At 41.5% G+C, this 26,615-nt stretch overlaps 1 protein-coding gene across 2 annotated transcripts; it reads right to left on the reverse strand.

Moving 5' to 3' along the window:
- Positions 1 to 476: 476 nt before the first annotated feature.
- On the reverse strand, positions 477 to 26,103 carry PARVG (parvin gamma). 2 transcript variants are annotated; one of them, XM_065637356.1, is made up of 13 exons: positions 25,899 to 26,103; positions 20,453 to 20,554; positions 19,907 to 19,971; positions 16,624 to 16,726; positions 15,426 to 15,566; positions 14,908 to 15,023; positions 12,392 to 12,447; positions 11,482 to 11,504; positions 9,388 to 9,449; positions 9,215 to 9,283; positions 8,005 to 8,106; positions 4,074 to 4,146; positions 477 to 2,134 (listed from the first exon to the last, which is right to left on the reverse strand). In XM_065637356.1, the coding sequence occupies exons 2-13, from the start codon at positions 20,529 to 20,531 to the stop codon at positions 2,055 to 2,057; spliced, it is 969 nt and encodes a 322-aa protein (XP_065493428.1). In that variant the 5' UTR covers positions 20,532 to 20,554; positions 25,899 to 26,103; the 3' UTR covers positions 477 to 2,054. The 2 variants fall into 2 exon arrangements, with proteins under 2 accessions (XP_065493428.1, XP_065493436.1); XM_065637364.1 differs by lacking the exon at positions 15,426 to 15,566.
- Positions 26,104 to 26,615: the final 512 nt, after the last annotated feature.

Consider the following 26,615-nt stretch of genomic DNA (forward strand, 5'->3'; position numbering starts at 1 on the left):
ACAAAACTCAAAACACACAGAGAAAAATCCAGCTGTTTCCTTGAGCAGTAATAACCATCCAACCAGGGCAGGACCCGCTCACCTTCACACCACAGACTTTTTCATGGCCTCTAGGTTATGCCTGAAGTCATGCACTGGAAGTGACTCCCAGTGACCAGAACCAGGAAAGAGATTCAGGTTGGCTTCCTCAGTGGAAATGGCCACATTGTCACCGTGTCACCACCAAATGCCCTCCTGCCCCCTCGCTCCTGCTTTCCACAAGCCACATCCCAGCTTTATCTGCTCAATAATGATTGATTCTACAACCCGCTTGCCATGTTACAGCAACAGCAGCAGGGATCTGTGAAGCAAGAACAAACTTCTCAGGTCTCCCAGTCAATTGTTGAAGTACATTACGAAATAAAGCAAGATACCTATGGAGACTTGCATACAAAAAACCATGTATTTCTCACTTAAATCATTTGAAACAGCACACACAACTAACATTTGCTAGGGAAGCAAACTGATCTTCTTGTAGATCCACATTGGACAACACATTGGATTTTTCTCCTCAAAAACATAACAAAGTAATTATTGGTACAAAAAGGATTAGGCCCAGGACAGTTTGCAGAACTCCTTCCTCCGGCAGCTGTGCAGTATTGCCATTTTCAAAGGCAGGACTCAAAGACTTTTCAGCATTACTATCCAAGGATCTGTCTTAGGCTGCGTGATCCAGAAGCAGACACAACAAATTCTCTTCTGTAAATGTCAGCACTCGCACTAGGCAAGCTTTGGTTTCCCCTTAACACACAGATGGAGGATCAGACCAGAGACCAAATGTCAGAGGCACTGACAACAGCAAATTAAATCAGTTTAGAAGGAAGCAAAAATAATATAAAAAAAAATTTTTTAATTAGATCTCAAGCTTTATGCAATACAAACATGACATCATTTTAAGGTCAAGGGAGTAGACAGAGGTTTTGAAGGAATTACGGTTTAAGACCTCTGATAGTGACAGCTTATATCAATTGCGGCTAGCCTTGCTGCATCCAGAGGAGGCTTCTGGGATGTTTGGGAATGGTAGCTGGACAAATTCAGCTAAGAGAGTCCCAGAGGAGTTTGAGAGTCCCTACAGTGTGAGTTTGCTGTCGGAAGCGGCAAAAACTGAGAGGTTCCTTACTCCCATCCGTGATGGCTTCTACTTCTACCAGCTGTCGAGGAAGCCAGCATTGATTCACCTCTTACCAGAGAGAAAGTGTGGTCGTGTTATTCACTCCCATATGCTGCTTGACACAAGAACTGGCATTCCTGCTACTCACACATTACGTAAGGGCTGCAACGGGCTGGAGCTGGCCACAGTTTGGTGTTAGCTTCGCAAGGAAATAAGGGCACCTTGCCACAGCTGTGCAGGAGATCCCTTTGTTACTGCACAGTCGCGCATCAACATGTTATTCTGTGTCCGTTTTCGACACTCCAGCAGGCAAATGGTAAAACTTTTATCGAACACTTGGCAAGTTCAGATTTCATTTCGGCTACCTATTCATTTGGTGTCCAATCCACGTGCTCTTCACTTAGAACAGCTGGCCACTGGTCTAAAGAAAGTTTTGAACTTGAAATTCAAGCGTGTCTTCAGTCTTTCTAGAGGCACCGTGGTTGGTCTTTCACTCCTCTAGTTTCCAGAGTGAATCAGAAGCAGGAAAGTGGGGAGGTTGCAATAACAGCTTCCAAATTCATCTCCAGAAGCAAAGAATCCAGACTCTAGGATAAACACACATTGCACCACTTTGCAGCATTAGGGGGCCTCAGAGAGAGTAAGAGACAGGGGCTGGAGCAAGAGCTACAGCCACAGAATTACACAGTGCACTGGCCCTGGATACACACATACTTACAGTTATTCAGACTGATTTGTGAAACCTCGCATGAATATATACTTGCATATACAATGTTAATACAGCAAGTATCAAACACAAGTGCATGCACATAAACAGTGGCAAATAGAGCTGCGAAACCAAAATTCAGAGCATGACATGCTAGGGAAAAAAAAAAAAAAAAGCCCAAGCTCTTGGCCTTGCTCTTCATGTTTCTTTGGTCTTGTATTTGGAATACAAACAATACAGAACCCGCATTGTAGTCTTCATATCTCCATTCACAATATCTGTGGATACACAAGAAACAACAAAACCAGATGTGAAGTATTAGCAGTCCCTGGAACAGAAAGAGACTGCAACTGCCAAAGACAATTTTCCACCTTTCCCCAATTATGACATGAACTTAGACAATCTAGTTGTAACAAGAAGCAAAATAGGTACTGTAGAGCTAGAAGAATTTATTTATTAAACGCACTTTAGGAAAAAGGACCTTCGCTGCACTATCTTGCTAGAAGACAGGATAAATAATGCATAGTAAGAAATAATTCTTCACTAGCAGGGAACAGCGTATATAATTTAAAATGACTTTACAGCTTTAGATTTTATGATTCTTCTATGGCAGGAATCATGCTGGGAATTACCTGACAATTTTTTTTTATTGTAATGTTTCCATCATGTTTTGCTGCTGTTGGTTGCTTTTTTTTTCATTTAGTATTTAGCTTGCATGTTCTTGGCTAAACAAACTGCTCTCATATCTAATAATTGCAATGGGAGAGAGCAACTGATTTAAAGTGTGTATTGTTTTTCTTACAGTGCTGTAAATCACCAGGAGAAAGACTAACAATGAAACACTAGTAAATGAGATCCTTGAACAGTCTAAATATTATAGCTGCAATAAGTACCCCTAAATCGTATTAAATTCAATCACTCGCTGAGGATTTTTCCAGTGAAGCTAAAGGCCCTGCAGATATTGGCACCAGTATTCCTTATACCGATCAACTCCATATTTGAAGCAGTACAGAATGGCCAGATGGAAGGAAAGCAAGCATGGGTTTAACTTCTTTCATACAAAAGGTGGATCTCAGCATGGAGACCTGAGCTTGCACAGGTTACTCCGAAGTTAACATAAATAGCTTTCCAATCTCCTAGCTCTGTGCAATATGGCAAAAAGCCCACAATTCATGCATGCCCATCATGCAAACTTCCAACATCACCAAAGCATTACTGGAAAAAGAAAACAAAAGAAAAACCAAAGAAAGTCCTAAATTCTACCCTTCTCTCTCCATGATGTCATGGGTTACATACCAAACACATGCACCCTCTTGCTTATGAATAACTAACAGAGGAAGAGATGATGTTTTCTGCTTTTTAAAATTATTTTAATTCATTATTCAGCATATTCAGCAACAAGCTTTTGAGTTTAGTGGAGGAATGACAGGTTGAGGTTATGTGCCCTGCGAGAGGTCAGGCTGAGACGTCATAAAACCAGCTATTAATGCATCCTCATCCCTCATGCCACCTGGAGCTGGTAAAAAATGTGGTGCATTTTTGTAATTGGAAAAGTGGAGTCTTCCAAAGGAAACTTTTTTTTTCTTCTTTTTTTTTCTTTTTTTTTTTTTTTTTTTTTTTGCTGAGGCAAGAGAAAGGAGCATGTATGGACATTAACTCAGCATCCACTTGGATGCAGGAGATCAACATTCAGCTCCCAGGCTTGAACTAGACAGAATAGCAACCTAAAACCTATGTACTTCACATTCAGGAGACTGAACCACCAGCTGTTCTGGGTTTGAATACAGCAGCCAATGTTTCTGATTTTCAGAACGTATTCTGCAAGGTATCTTACCACATGAACGAGCTTGTTTTTAATGCACTAAAACTTTTTATGACATAGGAAAATAACTTTCCCTCCAGCTCAGCTGCTGTAATTTCCCTAGAAGTGGCCACTATTTTAAATCTTTAACAAATACTGACTCATTAAACAGTTTAAGTTTAGGATAAAGTTACTAAACTTACAACAATCCAACACTTTTACTATAGAAATAACAGCTGTTCAAAACAATTCTCAGCTTTATTACTGTTCATTCTGAATGAGGAGCTATGGAACAGCCATATAATGAAATGTGTCAGTGTCACACTGCAGAACCTACTTTCTTCAATTACCCTAACTTTTGCTCAACCAGGATATTAGCCATTCTATTCCAGACAAGTTTGTGTGTCATGCCTCACCTTCAGAGTTCACAGAAAAATTCAGAAGACCTCCATCTGTCAGTAAGTCCAATGCAAGGTTAACGTTGTGAAGCTGTCGATGAGAGAGAGAAATCAATTTAACAGAAGATATTTTCCACCCAATGGTGCAGTGGCCATGAGGTTTTAAAACTTATTTCTCTAGTTGCTGAAGTAAGATACTGATTCATAAACATGTACTCATATCCATCTCCTTAGTTTTGATGGAGTACTCTTCAGAATTTCTACCAATTACCATATAAAATCCATCTCCAACAAAATGTATCCCATGAGGTGGGTAGAAGAATCCATTTATTTAAAAATAGACTTTGTATGTGAAAGTCTTGTCTTAATGGATGTTTCTACAGGGGAGAGAGGCTAGATTAATAACTGTATCTAATAGATGCATGGAATTTATTTCTACTTCTACAACAATGTCCATATGCTTACCACATTTGGAACAAACAAAAAACACATAAGGAAAAAGGTTTCCCTATTACGTTCAGAATTACAAAGACTGGAAATCTCCCAATCAGCTATATTTCTGAGCTAGAAGTTTATGCTTTAACATACAAAGATGTCTATGAACGATAACAGTAGTGATGATATCCTTAAATTACTCATGAGGAATTAAACACATGTCTATGAATGCAGGCTGGGTTTTTTTTCTGTTTTTTCCTCACTTGCTTTTCTCTCCATTCCCCACATAAAAGCAGCATCACACACACACAGTAGTCAGGAATTATTTTTTAAAGTAATATAACATCCCATTGGTAGCTTCTAACAGCTTAAGGGCAATTGTTTACTTAGTTGGCAATTAGCAAGCTCCCTTCCTCTAATGAAGTAACAAGACCTGAATGAACTTCAAATTGTCTCTTCATACATTCCTTAGGCTACTGAGCAGTTTATCCTTTGGGAAGCACATCATAACTGCTGCCACGCTGTTCCCTATTATCTTCTGACAATAAGCACAGAGGTCTCCCACGCATAAGCCAAGCAAAAACTATGTGCTCTGAAGCGAGGTGATAGATTTATGTTTTACCTGGTTCTGTGGTTTACAAGTAACTGAGACTGACAGTTCAGATTTGAGCTTGTTTTCTTCCGCTGATAGCCAGCAGACAGGAGAGCTTAAGCTCATACAGATCTACACAATTTTCTGATCAGGATGAATACATCAAATGTTTCCTTAACGAATCAGTAAAGGTTAAAAGGGCACATTTCCCTCTCTCTAGCACATATGAGATTTCAAGGAATGATAATGTGCACATTTCAAAACAAATCTTCACATAGAAATAGTGACAATTAGTAAAGAAAGGCAATCTAGAAAAATCAGTCATTTCATCCAGCTGAGCTTCCAGACTCAAAAGAGCCCAACAATTCTCCAGGATTTGTGACTGGACAGAGGTCAGGACATTTAGGGTCTTTCAGCTCTGGGCCTGTTTTGGCAAAAGTACCAAGTTCGCACAGTTGTAATAAGCACAAGGACCTTCCTTCATCTTCTTCTTCATCTCCCGAACACACAAGTTCACCCTTAATTTCAGCCTGACCTATTTCATGATTATATTCTTTGCCTCACAATACTTACTTTTCTATACAAACGAGTGCCCAGAGCTGGACTTTCTTAGTTACTTGTAAACTCCCTCCCCTCCTTTTTTTTTTTGCAATAAACATCCAGAAAAACAGCAAGAAACCTACCCACACACAGTGTTATCTTCTTGCACCTGCAGGTGGGTCGCCTCCCAAATTTCTGCTTCTGCTTTCCTCACCCCTCCTGTCCCTCTAACATGAGATACTACCCTGCTTATTTCTTGTTTCTATTTCCTCCTTGCTATCACTGCTTCCATCCCAATTTCCCCTCCTTGCAATTCATGAGGTGTACATACCAGCTATGAACATCAAGCTTTCCACTTGAATGAAATTTGATGCACCACACATAATGGTGTGTGTAGTTGTCACCATTCTTACAACACAAATTACATGTTTTAAATCTCAGCAAAGGTTACATTTTCATACTTTACTGTACCAATTAATGTCTAAAATGACAGGGAGTTAGAAAGCACAGAGGAATTGAAAGACATTTTATGTACAAATGACAGTTGAACTATGGTCGCTCGGTATTTTTAATTATATTGGCATCACGCTTTTCATCTTGTAATGAACACCAGAGGAGTAACGAATGGTAAATACCACTTCTGCAAGCCATTCAACAGTAAATCCAGTACTTGGAAGTAACTTTGCTAAATGAAATTACTAGGATGTAGAGAATTGTACTGAACCAGTACACAATTCCATTATATACTTCTCCAAGACCAATGACCAGCGTGTCCAGGGTAAGAACTAGAAAGTGTGAGCTCTGATTTGTACCTAAAATGTAGCAGTAACTCTTTTCTTGAAAGATATCTGTGAGGCTTGAACAGGGCTGATCCAAAAAGAAAAAGGTTTTCTATGAAATTTTAAATACAAAAAAAAATTTACTTCCTCTGAATAAAGTTAATTAAAATGTTAAAAATTTATTTCCAAGTCAATGGACAGGAGCAAACAATTTTGAAAACTGAGTAAAGGAGGATAAAGGGAAGAAAAACAACTGCAAGGAGTCACCATCCCTGGAGGTGTTTAAAAGGTGTTTAGACGAGGTTCTTTGGGACATGGTTTAGTACTAGAGGTAGGTTAGGTTATGGTTGGACTTGATGATCCTGAGGGTCTCTTCCAACTGAAAAGATTCTATGATTCTAAGGAAATGCTTTGATTTTGTTTGAGTCAACCCTTCAAAATATATTTTACCGGTCCTTATTCATCCTGGATATGAAAAAATTCTGAGTTTTCCTAATACCTTAAACAGTCATCAACTGACAGCAATGGATTTTTGACAAAATGTGAACCTAGGTCTCAAGCAATTATGGTTTTAAATGTTTTGAAGAAAAGCTCCACAGGAGTATTTATTAATTAATATGGGACCTCTGAGAATTTTCATTACAAATAAATATTGTCCAGCTGCACTAACTGAGGTGAGGTTGGGAATCAGACAAAAGCTTCATCTGTGTGGGGAAGCTGTAATGCAAATGATGCCAGATGAGACATTCCCTTCTCAGGCAGCTCTCAAGCAAAAAGGATCTGACACATTTCACTTTTGGAAACATAACTGAATATAACCCAGGAAAAATAGCTACAGTTTCAAGATTTTCAGAGCTATTCAGTGACCCAAATGAAAAACCAGAGGCAATTTGAAAATATCTCAAATATCTCAAAATACATCAACATCCTAGATCTGTGGAGGAGGCATTTACATCAGCAGCCCATCACACGCTACCTTCTGGCTGTTGCCACCTTTTTCTTTTAAAGCACTGCCTGCTAGAGGTTGGAAAAGGAGTCAAGCAAGTCTGGCTGGGTAGGTTACAGCTCCCTGCCTCTGGGAAGGAAAAGATGTAAATCCTCAAGAGCTTCCTAAGCCCACAGGGGGACTTCAAAATGCTCTGGTCATGTCTTGATTAAGGTATATTTTTAGCAAAGCGCAAGGAAGCCTATAGAGATCCAGTTCTGCTATGAAAGAGGTGTTAACCATTTTAAAATATTGTTTGCAGGACAGACTTGTAGGAGATAGCATACCAGTTCCTTGTCACACAGAGCCTCTGTATTTCAGTGGAAGGCTTCAGAAGGATGTATCTGCCTAACAAATGCAAGTAACAATAGTTTGCCTCCCGTGAGATAATAATTAATTTTTGAGAAGGCATCGACCTGTTCCAAGGTATTTTTACAGCATCAAGTGCGTGCATTTGTAGTGTCCCAAACCATCATCCTGCAAACCCTGTGCATGCATGTGACTTCATATGCAGCAGTAACAGCTAAAGCAAGAGGCAGAGCTCTTCACTGACATACGGAAGCATTAAACACAAGAAGTCTGAAGCCTCAAGCTCTAAGTAATTAAATAACAACCTACCATCTCCGTGCTGCTGGCTGGAGTCAGGAAGAAATCCCTTAAATTCAAAAAATAACCCTCCAGTTGTCCAATTAACAGAAGTAAGATAACTCCATCTGCAAACTAGATGAAGAATGAACATTATTTCTTATGCTAGCTTTTAGTAAATTACTCCAATAAATGCCATTCTAGCAATAAAGGAATTTAAATGGTACGCTGGCAAGCAGACAACCTAATGACTCAACCTCTTCTACAGTGAACTTCATATTTAGTTACATAAGGCTCCCAAGTTCATATTAGTAAAAATGCGACAGCTACTAAAACTAACTATTCCAGATGTGAAGAGACTTCAGATGACCACAAGCAATGAACACATAACTATAAATAAAAGTAACTTGTGCCTAGTGTCTGAGATTTATAACAAAACACTTGCAAAACTTCTTTTCTTATAGCTGCCCACCACGAAAACCTAGAAGAGCACCAGAGCGCAGTTCCTTTTCATCCACGGGGCACAAATCGCAGCGACCGCCACCGCTCCGAGGTCCTGAGTGCCTGGAGCAAAGCAAGAGGCGTGGGTTGATTTCTCCCACAGTTATTGCCTGCATGTTTGCAGAGGCAGGGAAGAAGAAGCCAGGAGGGACTTAAGTCCCCGAGCTCATTTCCCGTTGCTCGCTAGCTCCCTGGAGATGTGCGGAGACGATGCTGCAGCTCCCCAGAGGCAGCGGCTGCCAAGGTGCCTCTTCCACCGCATTGGGGCAGGTGATGCCAAGTTGCCTCATGAGCACTACTCCTGCAGTTTCATGGACTCTAAAGAAGCTCAACGTTCAGAGGATGGGACTTGGAAATGTAATGACAATCGGGCCTTTCTACCGTGAAGCAAATCGAAGGCTAAAAATCACTGAGCACCAGCGATCAAGTTGGCTTTCAGTTTAATTGTAAGAACACCCTTATTTCCGTCCTGACAGAAAGAGTATCCATAGTAGTTGGGCAGACTCTGAAAATTACCCCCTGCAGCATTACAAGGGCAGCATTCAACACAAAGCCACATTTTTTCACTACTTGTTAGCTTCAGAAACTTCAGAGCCTGAAGCCTGATATCTTAACCTGAAGCTACAAAGAATTGTTATGTTGCCAAGTTTCAAATTACTACAACAAAAAGGAGGAATCCTAATGGTGAGAGGAAACACCCGGGTGACGAAATGTGGTTAACATGCAGTTTAGAGCAGGCTACCTGAGATTCGATGTCTTTCACATTTAATCCTAATTTTCCAACATGCTGGTTGACAAACTGCAAAAATACCTAAAGAAAACAGAAGAGGGTGGAAGAAGAGAGAACTTTTTTAAGTGAAGTCATGAATTATGCTTTACCTTACAAATTTTGATGTCTATTAAAAAGTAAATTACCTTTTTTACAGCATCCAGTTTATCTGGAGCACGGCTAAATAATTCATCAAAGGCATCATCTTCTGTATCAAAACAAAATTAATTGGTATTATTTGGAATAGCTGTCAGATTAGAAGTTTAAAGTGCCTCCAGAATGAGAAAGGTGTTCACATCTTAATAAGCCAAGGGGTAAAAACGTCATAGGGAGATGGGGAAAAATCCTGGGTTTGTATTTATCAGAGGACAGGGTGACAGGGCTCCCTTCGGCCTCCCTACATCAGAGATAACAATTTCCTTTATTCAGCTTTGTAATTTTTGCCTTCAGAGGTTCTCAAGATTTTTGCTGCCACCAGTTTGAGCAATGGCTAAATTTTGCATCACTACAGTTTACCTCTTTTCAGTATTTTTTTTAACCCCGAACCCCTGGGATAAAATGTTGCAAGCAGAGAAGAGCTATACATTTTACTGCTCTTCCCCAACAGAAATGCCAGTTACATCAAATTTGCAGGGGGGAAAAAAACAAACAAAGAAACAAAAAACAAACAAAAACAAAACCAAAAAAACCCAAACAAACAAAAACAAACCATACAAACCTTGCTTCAAAAAAAAGCAAACTAGATATCGGGTTTGGAGACACTGCTCTCTGAAAACTCACAGACCTCTAAAACAACGAGCGCTGCCATCCAGTTTAAAGGCAGGCTCCAAGCCAGTGCCAGCAAATCTGCACCAAAGAACTAGCACGAGTTTAAAGATTTCAAAGGAAAAAAGATCCATTGAAGTCCTTGTGAACACCCACCCCCACCTCCATTTTGAGCCCAGGTTTAGTGAGAGCAGGATACATCTCCTCACAGTAACCTGGCCACAAGACTGCTCTGGTTCAAGCACGAACAAAGCATTTGAAACACCCTTAAAAATCAAGGGCACTCTGGCAGCATAACTAAGCAGAGAAACAATTTCTATGGTGCAGGAAAGCAAAGGCAGCCCTGCTTAAGCAAGTTTCCTCCCAAAAGCCAGTGACAGAGAAGCCTCTGCTGCAGAAGGGTTTCCCCAGGCTTCTCTGTTCTCCCTGGTAAGGCGTTGCTGCAGGAGCAACATCAGGGAATAGATGAATCCATCAAACAAATCACAGAGCAACAGTCTGAAACCTGCAACCGTCTCCCTAACTAGAGAGCCCTCTCCTGGAGCCACGCTTTGGGACTTCTCTCTTTGTTAAGCAAGCCGTGTTAAAAATAGAGGGAGCATTTTGAAGAGTGAATTGCAGATTTCTCTTTCCAGCAGAATCAGCAAACTGGAAGAAACACCTAATTACAGGGTTGGGGTTTTTTTTTTCACAATTTCAGCCCACGCTAGAGGCCACTCAGTGGAATAAGTGACAAATATGTATTAAATGATATCGTTTGCACCTCTGCAAAGGATGAAAATGCTAACATAAAGGGCACAGCAGAGAATTAAAACAGTTACATTGATTCATTGGGGATGCGACATGCTCCTTTGGAGCAAGGAAGAGCAGCTCACACTGAAGCCTGAGCAGTGCCCAGGCCTTCTGCAGGCTCTGCACACATGGACGTTTTTCACCTCAGGTGTTTCACAGCCCTCAAAAGCCCTAAAGGCAAAATCTCAAGGGATGCTGGCTTTACTGAGCTGCCGTCCATAATCAAGAACCAGTAGATTTCGAAATCTTGTTTTCAAACTGCAGGAAAGAAACTATTAATACATTGAAACTGGTAGCAACAAGAAGCACAATTCTCAAGCCATTACGCTCATAAATATTTCCAACAGTGAATGAGGTCAAGGTGTAAATCCAAGATATACTTTGTCCCTCAGTCAGGTCTTCTCTGTTGGGTTATCAACCTACTCTGTCATTTCTTGTCTCACCTCCCACCTGTTTCCTGCAGTCCACGGGCAAAATGACCATCTAATTCCCAAACTGTATAGTGTTGATATGAACAGATATTAATAGAAGGCATTTGGAGAAAAACACTAGGAGAAATCCAGGAGTCCCCATTAACTCTAATGGGAGCATACTGATTTTATCATGAAGCAAAAATGGATCAGAATGTGGTGTATAATAGCACATAATAGTGAAACACTGAACTTGGCAATGCCAGTACTTACTTGACTGCGCTTCTGAATTCTCCCTATAATGCAATAAAAAGCAAGAATTAGAAAAAGCATTCAGCAGAACTAATCTTATTCACAAGCAAAGCTTATCTGGGCCATCAGCTATCTTGCAAATCAGGAGATAGAGTACAAAGTGCCATTAACTTTATGTCAGAGTAACTTTCTAACAGACATTTTAAAGTATACTGTATATCTGTGTAGGTTTTTGGAAGTATTTGAAATTTCAACTGGCCCACAGACTAATGAACATTTATTTTATAAGCACAATCCTTAATATCATCTCCCAATAAGCTACTCATGATATTAGAGTTAGAAAATGTTCTAGCATATAAAAGATGATAGTAGGAAAATCTATTTCTAGTTCTCGGAATGATGTCCATATTTTCTCAGTATGTAAATTGCATCCTACTACTTAACTCCTTTAATAATGACAATATTTCACAAACTCAGCAAGCTCAAACCTTTCTCTCACAGTAAAATAAGAACTGCATCCTTTCTCTTTATTTAATGTCGCAATAGCAACAAATTAAAAATAGATTTAAACCACTGTGGCTTTAGAAAATTTCCAGTTTAGTCTGGGACACGCAAATTTACAGTACTGGATTTTTATTATTATATTTGTTATCATATTTCATGGCAATGACAAATACTAAGCCTCAGAAATAATCATACACATTATTTTAGAGAGGTTTATATAAAGAAGGGTATTATAGCATAATACCGAATCTGAAGAGGGGAAAAAAAAAAAGGAAAGAAATCAGAGAAATGGTTCGCATGCATATGCATGCTTGGGTTTATGCTTTTTGTCATCATCGTGATCACAGCTATTTTTGCTAAGAGGGAAAACGCCCACAATATTTCCTCTTTGATTGACAGTGTAAAAAACAGATACATCCCCTCTTACTTGTTTTCTGTGATATATTCCACCGCATTTACTGTCTTTAATCCTCTGGAGGTGTTCTGTTGAAAGGACAATAAATATTTTTGGTTTTGTTAAACAAAAAAAATCCGTAAGCATTAAGGAGCCTTTCACGACCTGTTTGCTGCCTTAAATGATTACCAGAGAGCACTTATTCAAGAAATCCAGTACAATTAGTGCTTTGGGAAGTTGCTGCTCCCTTCTGCTCTCTCCACTCTTCAACCAGAAATTACATACTTCTCCATCAGAGGAAGCCAAAGGAGAAGCACATGGTGCCTCAGCTGGTGAAGTTCAGAAGTCGGCATGTTCACCTGGAGTCTTGATGATGTATCAAGCTGCTTCAGGCAGGCAGCGATTTTCTTGTGCACCTCACTGCACTAAGGACTCCCCAGTTTTACAGCACTGGAGGTGGTCACCTCTGCTTTATAATAACCTTGTGCCATGGCCTGCCACCCATCAAATCCCCCATGCGGAGGACCTAGGTTCGGTGGGTTGCTTAGATTTAGGTTAGCAATTCTTACTATTCCTGAAACCACCTGAGATCTCTGCTTATGTCATTGCATCTTTTTTTTTTCCTCTGTATGAATGTTAGCACTCCACATAGCATCAAAAAACCAGTGCCTCAACCCAGCTGACAGTTTGAAGGGACAGGAGAGGATGGGAATGCCTGCTGCTTTATTCAGGCACCTGGCAAACATGTCTTACAGAAAAGTCTTCAGTGTTTGCCACTGTCCCCTTTTAGGCAGTGAAAAACACCCTCTGTTTATACAGGGTCAATTCCTTTGGGTCAACTCATGGTTGAAGAGGACCAGACCTGCCCCACCGGGGGCAAAGGCAGGTCCTTCCTGCAGGCACATGTCGCAGAAAGGCCCAGGCCTTCTCCAGTCTCCCTTGGGCTTCCTCAACATTTCCCAATACTGCCCTCAGCCCCTCTTCTGAGCTGTGCCTTCACGGGCTTTCCTCACTTTTGACTTAATGACTATCATTCCCATCAATTTTTCCTGCGGGAAACCAGCTCACTACCACAACCCCGTTTCTCCATTGCCTCTTCTCCCTCTCTCAGGGTTAACAGCCCTTTCCTGTGGCTGCCGTTTCATGCACAATCCCTCCCGATTTCTGTGCAGCTGAGGCGCTCACAGCCCCACAAGGCACTAGATGGGGAGCTGCTTTCCTCAGAGTCTGGGTTGCCACCAGTCAGACCCACATGACAGGAGCATGGGCAGCAATGTGCAGTTTGGACTCCCATTAGACACCAGAGAGATCACTCCTCTGCTGAAGTAGTCAGCTGGGACGGGGCCACAACAGCAACCTTTGCAGAACTAAGTCCCAGAAGAAGCTGTCCCTCCAGGATACTTTTAAATTTCCTAAAATGGCATAGAATCACAAAATAATTTGGGTTGGAAGGGACCTTCAAAGGTGATCTAGTCCAACCCCCTGCCATGAGCAGGGACATCTTCACCTAGATCAGGTTGCTCAGAGCCCCGTCCAGCCCGGCCTTGAATGTCTCCAGGGATGGGACATCTACCACCTCCCTGGGCAACCTGGGCCAGAGTTTCGCCACCCTCATTGTAAAAAATGTCACCTAGTGTCTAGCCTGAATTTCCTCTCTTTTAGTTTAAAACCATCACCCCTTGGCCTGTCATAACAGGCCCTGCTAAAAAGTCTGTTCCCATTCTTCTTATAAGTTCCTTTTAAGTACTGAAAGGCCGCAATAAGTTCTCCCTGGAGCCTTCTCCAGGCTGAACAAACCAAACTCTCTCAGCCCGTCCTCATAGGAGAGGTGCTCCAGCCCTCCGATCATCTCTGTGGCCTCCTCTGGACACATAGCTCAAGTGCACACTTTGTTTCAGTTCCAGTTATGATCCTTTGAGAAGGGAAGAGTGTTAGGTCATGCCATACAAACCATGTGCTGGGCTCCCAGCACCACGGAATTGCAACTCTGTAACACAGTGGTGCTAATTTTTGCAATTATATCCCAAACTGTGGGATATTTGATGTTGTCCTGAAGTCCCAGAGTTGACTTTAAGAAACAAAATACAGGAAGAAAGCATGTGGATCTCAGCTTGTAGAGAAAAATAACAAAATGTGACCTGAATGCAGAGGGGGTAAAAACTCCCTTCCCCTAAAAATACAAATCCTCAGCATTAAACCAGTGTTATGATTTAAGTGTGCAGGCTTCTACTTTAAAACATGTAGAGACAGTAACAGCAGAATTTCTTTTTTCTTCTTCTTCTTTGCAGAGATCAACAGCTGTTTTCAGTTTGGACCATTTTTTCTTTGATCAAGGAATAAAACCAGCATAGTGTTTCTACCCTTCTAAAGACACAGCATCTGAACTGAGCCCAAAATCATAGTCTAGTCCAGTAAACTCAGAAATTAAAAGGCACAGTTCACTGCATCACTTTCACAGCTGCACACACATTTCTCCCTAATTCTAAGCAAGCTAAGTCTTGTGCAAGGTCTCTAGGATCTACTGTAAGAAATATTAAAACTATATTTACCTCAATGGTGATTGTTTCCACTTGAACATTTGGAGGCATTGCCAGGTTGGGTTGGAAGTGCTTTGCTATTGCAACCAGAAGATGCAGTGTGCTCAGTAAGTCCTTTGTCAAGATAGCTATTCCATGCAAAGGAATAAAACAACGTTTAGTGTGCAAAACAATTAAACCTCACTCTGATATCCTAAATTCTCCCTGTGTAGAGGATCCCAAAGTCATGGAGGGTCACAACACATATTGGGGTTTATATAATATCACAATTCAGCAGTATTACGTCTTAAAAGTCCTTTTTGTGAGACATATGGACGCTGAGGGTGTTAAGTGTTCCATAAGCCACAAATTAGAGAATGTAGCTTGTATGACCCTGTCAGGTGAGATATTCCTGTCTCACTTGTGATTCAGCTAGTAATTGAAAACAAGCCATTTAATTACTCTTCTGGTGCCCCTTTGCCTCTTGGCAGCCTCATAGTGGAGGAGGCCCCATGATGGGCAATTTTCTTCAATTTCACTTCTGCACCTACATTCCACACTCCATTTCAGCTGACTTTCTTCCAGTTGCAAACACTTGGCCACAGCTTCCAGAATCACAGAGAGTTTCTGTCGCTGTTTTTTTTCTGTTAATGCAATCTTGTCAACATCCAGCTTGAGAGATCCTAGGTTTTCTTTGACAGAGAGTCCACATGAAGAAGGATATATTTTAACACCACCATAGGAAAAAAAAAATTAGAAACATAAAATGACAGCAAAGTACACAAAGCCTTGTTTTAAATGTTTTATATGACTCAATAGCTTCCACAGAACCACAGCTCTATACCTTGTTAAACTCTCGTGCTCTCTGAAAGCCTCAGTAAAATCAGTGAAGCTTTGCAAAAGGGAGAGGACTCAAGCCCTCAAGCCATTCCTTGCAGCATCATCCCCCAACCCTAGAATGTCACGTTCTTCCTTTTCCTACTGGAAGCTACAGGAATCCAACGAGAGAACCTTTCCTGTAGACAGTGCACAAAAGTGGTATCAGCTCACATATGTAGAAGAAATCCCAGCTCATTACTCAGGCAGGTAAACTATGAAAATAAGCCAATCCTATTCACGCTGCTGTCCTCAGCCTTGGTGAAAAGGAGGTATGATTTGATAGACTCACCAAAGAGAGTGAAAGGGGAAAGAATAATGAAGTAGGGACAGGAGAGATGGAGAAATAGAAACGAACCAACGGGTTGTTCCAAAAGGTCACATCTTTATACAAGCACCTCAAAGTGTAGAGAGCCTCGCAGATTTTCAGCAGTTCCAGCCCAGTACTTTAGACCTAGACCTTTTTCCTTTTTTTTTTTCTTTTTTCGCCCAAGCAGAAAAACACATATAGTGCTGATTCCATCCAATGTTTCTGGTAGCATCACAAGTCACCTTTGTGCTCCTAGCTTATGAAGGCCTTCCTCCCTTCAGAGGCACTGTAATTTCACACTTCGAAGTTAACCTTTTTAGTATGTTAACTAGCAGCTAAAAAGACTTTCTTAGAAGAAAAATAATTATATAAAAACAATAGTGGATCATTGAGCATTTGTTCAGAATTGCAACTATCACCGATGGCTCACAGTGCCCTGCTTTTTCCATTAGTGCAAAGCGAGACTTCAGCAGATCACTGCGATTGTGATTTGTGAGGTTTTCCTTTGATCTGGAAGTTCCTCCATAATGTGTTTGTGAGCTAAACTCAAAGCAGCAGCTTACCCAAAAGATGATGAAGTACCAGCCCATCATACAGATCTTCTTCCAGACTTCTCACTACTATGTGTTCCTCTTTCAGAGTTGTGTTAATCCAGTCAGTCAATACCTGTGGAGGAAAACAAAGCAGCTGGCAATTATATTATTATTGTTTAGACAGTATAGCACTAAATGCTATACTTCCTGCTTTTCACCTTTCTCTTTAGTCCCTTATCTCACATCTTGGTTTGCTTTCAACCTCCACTTCCTTTGTGCTCTTTGGTTGGTTTTTTTTGTTTTTGGTTTGTTTGTTGGTTTGGGGTTTGGTTTTTTTTGGGGGGAGGGGAGGTGTTTGTTGTTTTTTGGTTTTCTGGTTTTGTTTTTGAAGGGAAGTTGAGTATTAGTTCTTCCTAACAATATAGGGCTCATTGGCCAATTTGGGGCAAATTTTCAAGTGAGACAGACATCTCACAAGTCATAGGCCTATTAATTTTTTACTAATAGTTATACAGGTGGAGAGACAGACCCTATTCCCAGTTCCATCAGGGAAAAGGCTGCAGAGTTCACTTCCCAAGCCCTGCCTCTATTTGACATCAGAGAATTCACACACAAATTCAACCATCGGACAAAAGTTTGTAAGAAAAGAGGTTTCATTCATTCTGTTGGCTGTTTCTTGTAGTCATCCATGTTACTAGCACTCCTCCCTTTCCTCTCCTATTTTTGTTTTCTTTTTCTTTCAATTTTATACTACTCTGCCTCCAAATAGCGTGTTGGTTTTTTTGGGTGGTGGGGAGAAAAGTATTTTGTTTATTTCACTTTCTTGCATGACAGTCGTCCCATCACCCTTTCCAGTATCCTTCCTGCCTTTGCAAGGGGAAGCTGCTCAGGAAGCCAAAGGCTGGCTACAACTGGAAAGGAACCATATTCCCAGTTACACCCCTTGAGCCTTGCAGTCCCTTCCTTGAGCACGGAACTCCTACAGAGGAGACCAAAGGAGCTCCTCAGCACTTCTCCGACCACGTGTTTTGCCTACATGTTGGTAAAAAGGGAAGAGGACCTGCTGAAGCAGAACTGAAAACAATAGCCCCAGCTGGCTGTTAATGAGAACCTCTCAAAAGAGGGATGGGTATTGCTTGTATCGCTATTATCGCTACAAGTGAGTGTCTGGAGTTTGCTGTAATATCCTCCATACTTGCTGTAAACAGAGGAGAAAATTCATAGCAGATCTCTGTAAATTAGCCATTTTTTTTAAAAAAAAAAAAAACAGTTTTAAGAAAAATACATTTGAGATGCTTGAAACCTCACAACAGACAAAAATGCCTGGCTCTGGCACTTGTGTGAAGGAGAAGCTGTCGAAGAGTTTGTAATATACTTCCTCAGCTACCAAGTAACAAGAATTTTCTAGAGCAGAAAGCTGTGCTCTTCAACTAAGGCTTGCAGGTTAAGACCTGGCGGTGCTTTAGATGTGTGAGGGACAGAGCGGAACCCCAAACATCATGGTGCTATCAGGTGGAGGCTGGAAAAGCAGAAAGCACTGCTGAGTACAGATCCATGACACCCCTCATTCGCGCGCTCTCGCCTCCTTCCCCATCCTGCAGCCACCCAGCTGTGCTTTCAGTCCAGCTGTGGGGGCCCCCCTCAGCTGCAGAGCAGGGTCTTGTGTCTAAAAATGAATAAGTAGGGAAAGGAGAAAAGGAATACTTAAAGAAGTTTGTTCCTGGCTTCCAAATGTAACGGTCTTCTATTTTACATGCGGTTTGATATTTAGAGTAACTACAGTGAGCCATTTCACATTCCCTAGTTCCCCAAAGCCACCTCAAAATGAAAACGCAGTGGAACACAGTCTTTCTCCCAAGCGACTTTCTTTACTTCCCTTCTTCTTCCCTTGAAGACACCTCGCTGTCCCCTCCTCCACACCAATCTCTTCTCTAGAGAAGCCATGAACTCTTTTGATAAGAAGGCAATCAGTGGCACCAATGGACACCCATAGGATTGCCTCCCTTGGGACCCAATTTCCACCTCCTCATCATCGAAAGAAAAGAAATTAGACAGGGAAGAACATTGTTTCAGGAGTCTCTGACAGGAAATGGATTAAGCACTGAAGCTCACAGGAATCTTCATAAACTGAGGAAAGCTCTTCATTTTTGGCAGTCTGGAAAGAACAAATTCAGTGTCTCTGTAGACAACATAATTGCGTTTTGCAGCATCACCTTTCAGATTTTCTCTTTTGTATAAAAACATTATGAAAGCCTGACACAGAAATTAAATCTCTTTGATCAAATGTGCACAATGGTTTAAGAAAACATATTATAGAAACACATATGCTTATGGATTTATGAATGCCATATAATATGCACATAAGCATATAGCCTAAGCTGGTTTTCATAAAATTTATAACAATTTTAGTATCCCTGTAACACAAGAAGTGCTGGTCTCAAAAGAGACACGACACTTTTCTTCCAGGAAATTTCAGTATGCTAGCCTTCCCTTGGGCTGTGCCATTAGAGAAACACGGTGATTGAATGCACGGAGGAGATTTTCAAAATTACTTGGAAATAAAGTACTTTCCCGGGAAAGTACTTTCATCCTTCACAGTTACCTCAAGCAGACAATGTACCATGCAACAACTTGAAAGCTTTTCTCCTGACTTCCAGTGATGACTCTCACACACACCCTTCATCCCTTTTCCCTCTGCTCTGTGCCATCCTCAGCAGCCTCATGCCAGCTGAGCCAGCTGCCACTGGTGACTGGCAGACAGGAGGTCAAAAACAAGACAGAAGACTGCTGCAAATCAGCACAGTAACCCTAAAACTTGTTGTCATGAGATCAGGACAGCAAACTCATGTGTATCTGAACATCTCTCTTCAGCCACAGCAAATGCTGATGTGGGTTTGCTTTCAGTCATGGTCCGCGGCTCCAGATGGATTCTCTTTGCTATTGCAAATGAATTAGCAGCTGGGTACTTCTGATGTGACTCATTCACATGTCCAAAGTTAGGAGACGTATTATACAAGAAGAAACTCAGTTTTTAAATCTACACTTCACTTTACCCTCAGTAGTGACCACTCTTGGGTGACACGAGCATTTGAAGCATGGTCCTGTATAGCCCCAGGCACTCTCTCACTGTGCTTAAGCAAAAGCTTTGGTCTACCTGTGTGGAGCCCAAGTGCCAAAAGCGGAGCTTATCCCCATCCACAGAGAGCAGGGGACTAGGGGCAAAGAACTGAGTAATTTACAGGGCTGAGCATCAACAAAACAGGTTAAAACAACTTGAGGTGGGGGTTAAGTAAAACAGTAAAAGAAATGGTACCGATTTTAATTCTTCCAATTTGGGATTGTTGCTTGAGGTCGGTTTTATGAATTTCTTCTTCTCACCTGTGAAAGGAAGCAAAAAAGATCCATTACAATTATCAGATATGACTAATGCAAATTTGCTGTAAAATCTGCTATCAGTTTAATATTACCCAGTATCGCTAATTGCCATATGTAGAAACACTGTCATTTTTTATTCTAACTAATTCCTTATAATTGAGAAAATTATGTCAGACTATTAAGACTGCTGTTGGAAATTATGTTTCAATGTAACTCAAATCAGTGAGACCTAGACAAACCTGGTCAGATCCTTTATGTGAAATTTAAATTTCAGTTAAAGAATCAGCTAGAATTTGTGCTGCTTCTTCATGATCTGCTTCTAGAGAGTCAGCAGCCAAATTACACACACAGAGCTTGCTTATTGCTGCCAAAACCATGGGACCACTGCTGAAAAATACACAATTCATTTGTACTGCACATTTTCTGCTTAGTTCTTCAGGTCATTCTTTGGGCCGCCTTCTGTCCTGGGTCATAAAGTACATACCTTGAGCAATGACAGTCTCATCCAGGAATTGATTAAGTGCAGCAGGCTGTGTAAACACATTTAAGAAGTCTGAGTCCATTGTCTTTTCTCACTCCTGGCAAACTGGTAAAAAAAAAAGGTGGGAAAAGGAACATGAGTAAAGGCACGTAAGGATCAAAATTAGTACTAAGAAGAAAACAAACTGCAGGGTTTTCATCAGTTACTATTTCATGTCTGATGGATTGCTTAAAAAAAAATAAAATTTAAAAAAAATGAAAAAACAGAAAACAAACAAAAAACCCAACCAACCAACCACGAAACCAAACACATCTGAAAATGTATTTTAATGTGTGTAAAGAAAAATAAGTTAAAAATAACTTTCCTTTTTTTTCTGTTAATTGTCAAAATGTAGGGGAAAAAAGCCCTGAAGTACTAAAACTTGCCTTAATCCACCTAATTCTGTTTCAACTGAATTACATTAGTAAAATCATATTTCAACTGAAATTAAAAAACTTTCAATTTCTAGGTATCAATGAATATCTGGTATAAAAATGACCAATACTTAAGTATTAAAGCAGGAATACAGCAGTTAAATTACTGACACAAGCTTATAAGCAGTTTCCTTTACCAGACCAGCTGGTATAGCTATGGGGAAACAATGATATGTTTCTGGGTAGATGATCCCATCTTCACGCTAGATTAAGTTGCACGGCTTCTAAAAGATTTTTTTATTTTAAAAACAGATTGGAGAATGACTTCCCTTCCAATCCAGATGTCCTCAAATGAAAGCAGAATGACAATACACAATACAGAGGTGAAAATACCTTGACAAAACCCACAAAACTATGGGTGAGGTTTTCCAAATCAGCTAGGCATCACGTTGGAGGACAGTAGAAGTCAGAGAAAGGAATGGGGTTGTTGGAGCTGGGTGGAGAGGCTGCATAGCCATCCATGCGTTCTGTCCCAGATGAAGTTCATCTCTATTGTCAGCAATTATCTATGAATAAGAGCCTGGCAATGGTATCTCCCAGCCTTCTAGAAGCCGTGAATCAAAGTACAGTTCGAGCAGAGATGAGTCTGATTTTTTAACCCTGGATATGTAAGGTTGTGCCATGCTGCTTGCACAGGCAACACAAAAGAGAGCCAGGTTTTACAGGCAGCTTACGTGGTAGGTAATGTCCAGTTATAAGTGCTTGCTTTTGCAATCTTAATGTTTGTGTAAAGGTTTTTCGGTCAAGTCCAGAAGATGAAGAGTACAGGAATGTTTTAGCTTGGCAAATACTAGAATTACAGCTAGTAGAATGATGAAAGAAGTAGGATGGCTCTTTATTAAACCAAATGTATGTTTATTCAAGCACAAGCGACCAGGATTACATACTAGAACTGTGCCAAAAAATGGTTGTCTGCAGATGTGAAGGGAACTACAGAAGAATCACAGCTCTGAGGCCTGGACAACGGTTTGTGTCACGGCAGCATCTGCACTGGCACGAGTAAGAGATCTCATCTTTCTCAACAGTCCTAAAATCTATGAAAGCCAGAGCAAAGGCTACAACAATATGATGACCAGTAAGACTTTTTACACTCCTCTGAGTCATCAAATCCCAGCTGCTGCTGGACATGGGGTTCCTGGTGTAATACCTCCTCATGGATGGGAAATGCTCTCACTTCTCTCTGAAGTTCAGTGCTGCAGGGCCACTGTAGGAGAGGGCACTCAGACTCTTTTTGTTCTTTTTTAACAGAAAGTGAGATGTCCATGTTAGAGGATCACACAGGAGAGGACTCCTACCATCTACCAGAGGTGTCTGTATTAGGACTCCTCTCTCTCACGGCTCCCTCTGCAATGAGTGGACATGGACACGCACCTCTATGGTTGGACTCAATGATTACGGTTGGATTCGATGATCTTAAGGGTCTCTTCCAACCAAAACGATTCTATGATTCTTTAAAGAACAATCCAGAGCATTTGAATGAGGGTCTACCCCTGGCTCACATTTTTCAGTTACCCCCTTCATTCGCTTCCCAAAGAGGCAGCCTCAGCTGCTAAGACAGGTGCCCGAAGTGAGATGCTATGGTGACCCAGTCCCACAAGCACAGTGGAGCAAGGGAGTTGCTGCAAATGCTGTTGCACCCTGCCTGTGGAAAATCTTCAAAGTGATATTTCTCTCATTGATAGCTTTATACACCAAACAATATGGTGCTGCTCTGCAGGCTCTCTCTCGCACGTTTACTAAAGGCTTCAGTCAAAGTGCATTACTAACACAGATTTTAACATGGATTTTGCCAAGCCAAGAATATTGGTAGAAAACAGTGATTGGATGCTTTTGCACATCAGTCTGGTAAAACAAATCCGATACAAAATTCCCAGCACACCACTAGGGGGAAGGGTCACAAGAGAATTAGTTTCATTATGGTGGCTGCAAAACTGAATGTTGTCTCTAAAACAGTGCTTGGTAAAACAAGATAGCAGAAATTGAGTCATTTAGTGCCTGAGGAACAACCAAACTATCTGAGATAAGACTGCCTAGATGTAATTAACTGAGAGAAAAAAATTTCATTAATATAGAGCAGCCTAAGGACAGCTTACTTTTAAATTAGGTTTCTGACAGCTGTTATGCCTTGAGAAGTCGTGCTTATAAGTCTTCTGTAATCATCTGTGTAAACCACAACTTACACTAACCCAGCTTTGCTGCAATACACAACTTGTGTATCTCTTGAACTTCCTTTGACTACTTACACACCAAAAATTCAGATGTACTGCCCACCACATTCTTGGCCTCTGTTTGGCCAAGGAAACAGAAGCCACTCTTTAAAAAATAGTCGCCTGTATGAAAGGGCCTGATATTAAGAACTTGCAATAGCATAAGTTAATATCCTCTAAGGCCTCAGTCCTGTGTGTCCTTGTCAGAACGTTGCAATTGCTATAACGGGTAAGACTAGCTTGCCTAGTGCCTAAGTCCCTCACAGCACCCAAAAGCAGAAGCTTAGGGGGAGAACAAACAAACAAACCAAAACCAACCAGCCAACCAAAACAAACAACCAGCACCAAACACACACCACAAAACATAAACAGAGCAAGCACATACAGATACTTCCCTAAAACACACAGAATCACAGAATGTTAGGGATTGGAAGGGACCTCAAAAGATCACCTAGTCCAATCCCCCTGCCGGAGCAGGAACACCCAGATGAGATTGCACAGGAAGGCGTCCAGGCGGGTTTTTAATGTCTCCAGAGAAGGAGACTCCACAACCCCCCTGGGCAGCCTGTTCCAGTGTTCCGTCACCCTCACCAAGAAGAAGTTTCTTCTCAAATTTAAGTGGAACCTCTTGTGTTCCAGCTTGAACCCATTACCCCTTGTCTTACTGTTGGTTGTCACCAAGAAGAGCCTGGCTCCATCCTCGTGACACCCACCCTTTATATATTTATAAACATTAATGAGGTCACCCCTCAGTCTTCTCCAAGCCAAAGCGACCCAGCTCCCTCAGCCTTTCAACAATCTCCTGAGCTTCGCCAGCCTGCACCTCAGCCTTACTAAATCAAAACTTGGGCCCTGGTAACTAGAAGCTGTGAATGTATTTACTTCCCGTGAACTTCCTGACCACCCCTTGAACAGGTTCAGCAGTTAGGGGCCGAAGATCGTGGCTTCACCTCGCGTGAGGCAGCACCTCGTGTTGCTTGCTCCGGCCTGCCACCTGCCAGCTTCCCCTGACGCTCCCCACCACGCACAGTGCAAAGGAAACCAACTGATTCACATTCCTCACATTGCCGTCTTACTACTCCACGTTTACTACTCTGTTGGTATCCTATACCCTCAGCAGTCATCTCTTTCCAAAACTTTCCAAAAAAGCACAGCCTACATCTTAGCCATTCTTCACAGGGGAGCCACTCAGTGATACCTTTGGTCATGCCGGTCGCCCTTTTCTGAACTCTCTCCAGCACTGCCACGGCCTTTCTGAAGTGCTGGGAACCAGACCTGCATTTACACCTGGATTTAGAGAGGTGCACCAGAGTGTTTGCTGCATTGCTCTCCATTCCCCTCTCCCTAATTCCCAACGCCGTTTGTTTTTTTGATCACTGCTGAGCACCGAGCAGACACTTTAATGGAGCTATCTATTATATCCCCAAGATCTTATTCCTAAATAGCAACACACCACTCAGAACCCATCATTTATCTGTAGTGCTAGTATTGTTTTTTTCCCCCATGTGTTTCACCTCACATTTATCAACATTGATTTCCCACAGCCATTTCAGAGCCTGAGAACTGCAGCTCCTTAGCTTGTTGCTTATTAGTAATAATTAGCATTCACAAGCAGTCCTTTATGTGGCAACTTTAATTTCTGTAAGGCTTGATCCTAGACAGCAGCCTTTTAAAGAATAATATACCGCAGAAACAAATGGAACACGACTGGGTTGGGACTCCTTCTTGGGGTTAGCTGTTTCATGAGAAATAGGAAAGGACGGGAGATTTGGTTCTCACATGCAAGCTTCTGTGTTTGCCACAACCAGCCTCTGCAGCCCATCGCTCAAAGTTGCTGTTCAGAGCTGTGAGTGACAGGCTGTTTTTTCCTGCCTCCCCCCTCCCGCAGGCATTATTTATCAGTGCTTGGAGAAGAGATCATTGTAGGAGACAACCACTTGAATACTGATTGTAGAGGCATTTAATTATGACATGTTAAAATAAAACTGAGGTTTAATTATTGACTATTCAGATGAAACAGCATAATTTGGTCCTTCACTCTCTGAGAGCATCTTAGATGTACAGGCTTGTCTGTTTTAAAGTCAAGAGGTGTTTCATTTCTCTTGTGCCACCTGTTGAGGCAGCCAACAAGTGACTTTTTCTTAGGCCAAGAGCTAGACGATTGCACGATGTTGCAATGCCACAACCACCAATAAAACAACTAATTCTCTAAGTGGGTCAGATCAGTTCCCTTTTCCTCCAAGATTCTTCACACAGTCTAGCTCCCAGATATCCCTGATATACAATATAAAGCATTAATGAGCTACCAGGGGTCTCTGGCATACAAAGTAGCTGCATGACATACACACAAGGCACTTACCGGTGTTACCAAATCATTTCAACTTAGTTCCTGTTTCAAAAGACAAAAGCTCTACTCCGCATGAGCTTAAATACATTTCCTAGGAAAAGTTGTCCAAATAGATCACACAAAGCAGGGAACAAAAACCAAGTGGAAATGTTGATGTCGAGAGTAATATTTCTGCCTTCAGAAAACCAGAATTTAAAAAATAAATCAGAAAAAGAATGAGAATAAGCATTGTGTGCCCAAGTTTAAAACTTACTTCTACTTCCTTGTTTAGTACTGGACTTTTCAAGAGCCACTTTTGCTCATTAGCATCAGAAGAAATGTTGCCTTAGCAAGAACAATCCACGTGGACACGAAGTCTTACAGTTTTTAAAAAAAAAAAAAAAATTAAAAGCACCCAAAAGAGTCCCTTTTCCCAAACTTACTATTCTCTCCTGTAGTAATTCTCCAGAAGCTCTTCCAAGATCTTCTTGCAGCAAGCACGATGAAATTTTTGGGGAGAAAGGCCTGACCTCCAGGGTCGGAGCGTCCCGCACCGGAGCTGCAGCCTCCCACGCGGGGCGGCGCGGGGGACACACAGTGTGCGAGAGGGAAGTCGCTCGGCGTGGTACTCACTGCTCTCAAAAACGAAACCACAGTCGTGTCCGGAACTTAATTGTCTGTGTGCTGGGTTCCTTGCTGGAGACTAAGATAAACAGAAACACAAATGCAGGAAACTTGCAACACTGCAACTCCTGAAACAGCAGAAAGTATTGGGAAGATACGATCTTTCTTCCATGGCACTGCACAGCGTGTCTGTCTGCGTTTTTGGGGCGACTCACAGTGCACTTTTGCATGTAATAATAAAACAGTCAGCAACAGACAAAACCATCATGCTGCATTACACCTTTTACTCGTGGTCCTTTGAGCATTTTATGAAGCTGATCAGCACTACTCTACCTACCTGGTAGAAGGAGAAAGCTAGACAGAAGGAGATTAACTCATTTGTCCTTAGAGAGCTAGTTAGCCACACCGGGGCCCAAAACGCTTGCCTGAGACAAGAGTTATCTGCACCAGGCAGTGCTGCTGCTCTGCCCTCCCCTTTCCATCATCCATTACAGAGGGAAAGCTCCCTACAGCAACCACCCACCCTGGACATTTCC

This window comes from Caloenas nicobarica, chromosome 1 (genome assembly GCF_036013445.1).
Source record: "Caloenas nicobarica isolate bCalNic1 chromosome 1, bCalNic1.hap1, whole genome shotgun sequence".
In the NCBI taxonomy this organism is placed as follows: domain Eukaryota; kingdom Metazoa; phylum Chordata; class Aves; order Columbiformes; family Columbidae; genus Caloenas; species Caloenas nicobarica.

Excerpts from the sequence above, each read along its gene's own strand:
- PARVG (XM_065637356.1), bottom strand. The coding sequence starts at position 20,531 with ATGGACTCAGACTTCTTAAATGTGTTTACACAGCCTGCTGCACTTAAT. Across the intron at positions 15,567-16,623 it reads GGTACTTCATCATCTTTTGG|AAAACCTAGGATCTCTCAAG; the intron begins GTAAGCTGCTGC and ends TCTCTGTCAAAG. Across the intron at positions 4,147-8,004 it reads CAGCCAGCAGCACGGAGATG|CTTCACAACGTTAACCTTGC; the intron begins GTAGGTTGTTAT and ends TCTCATCGACAG.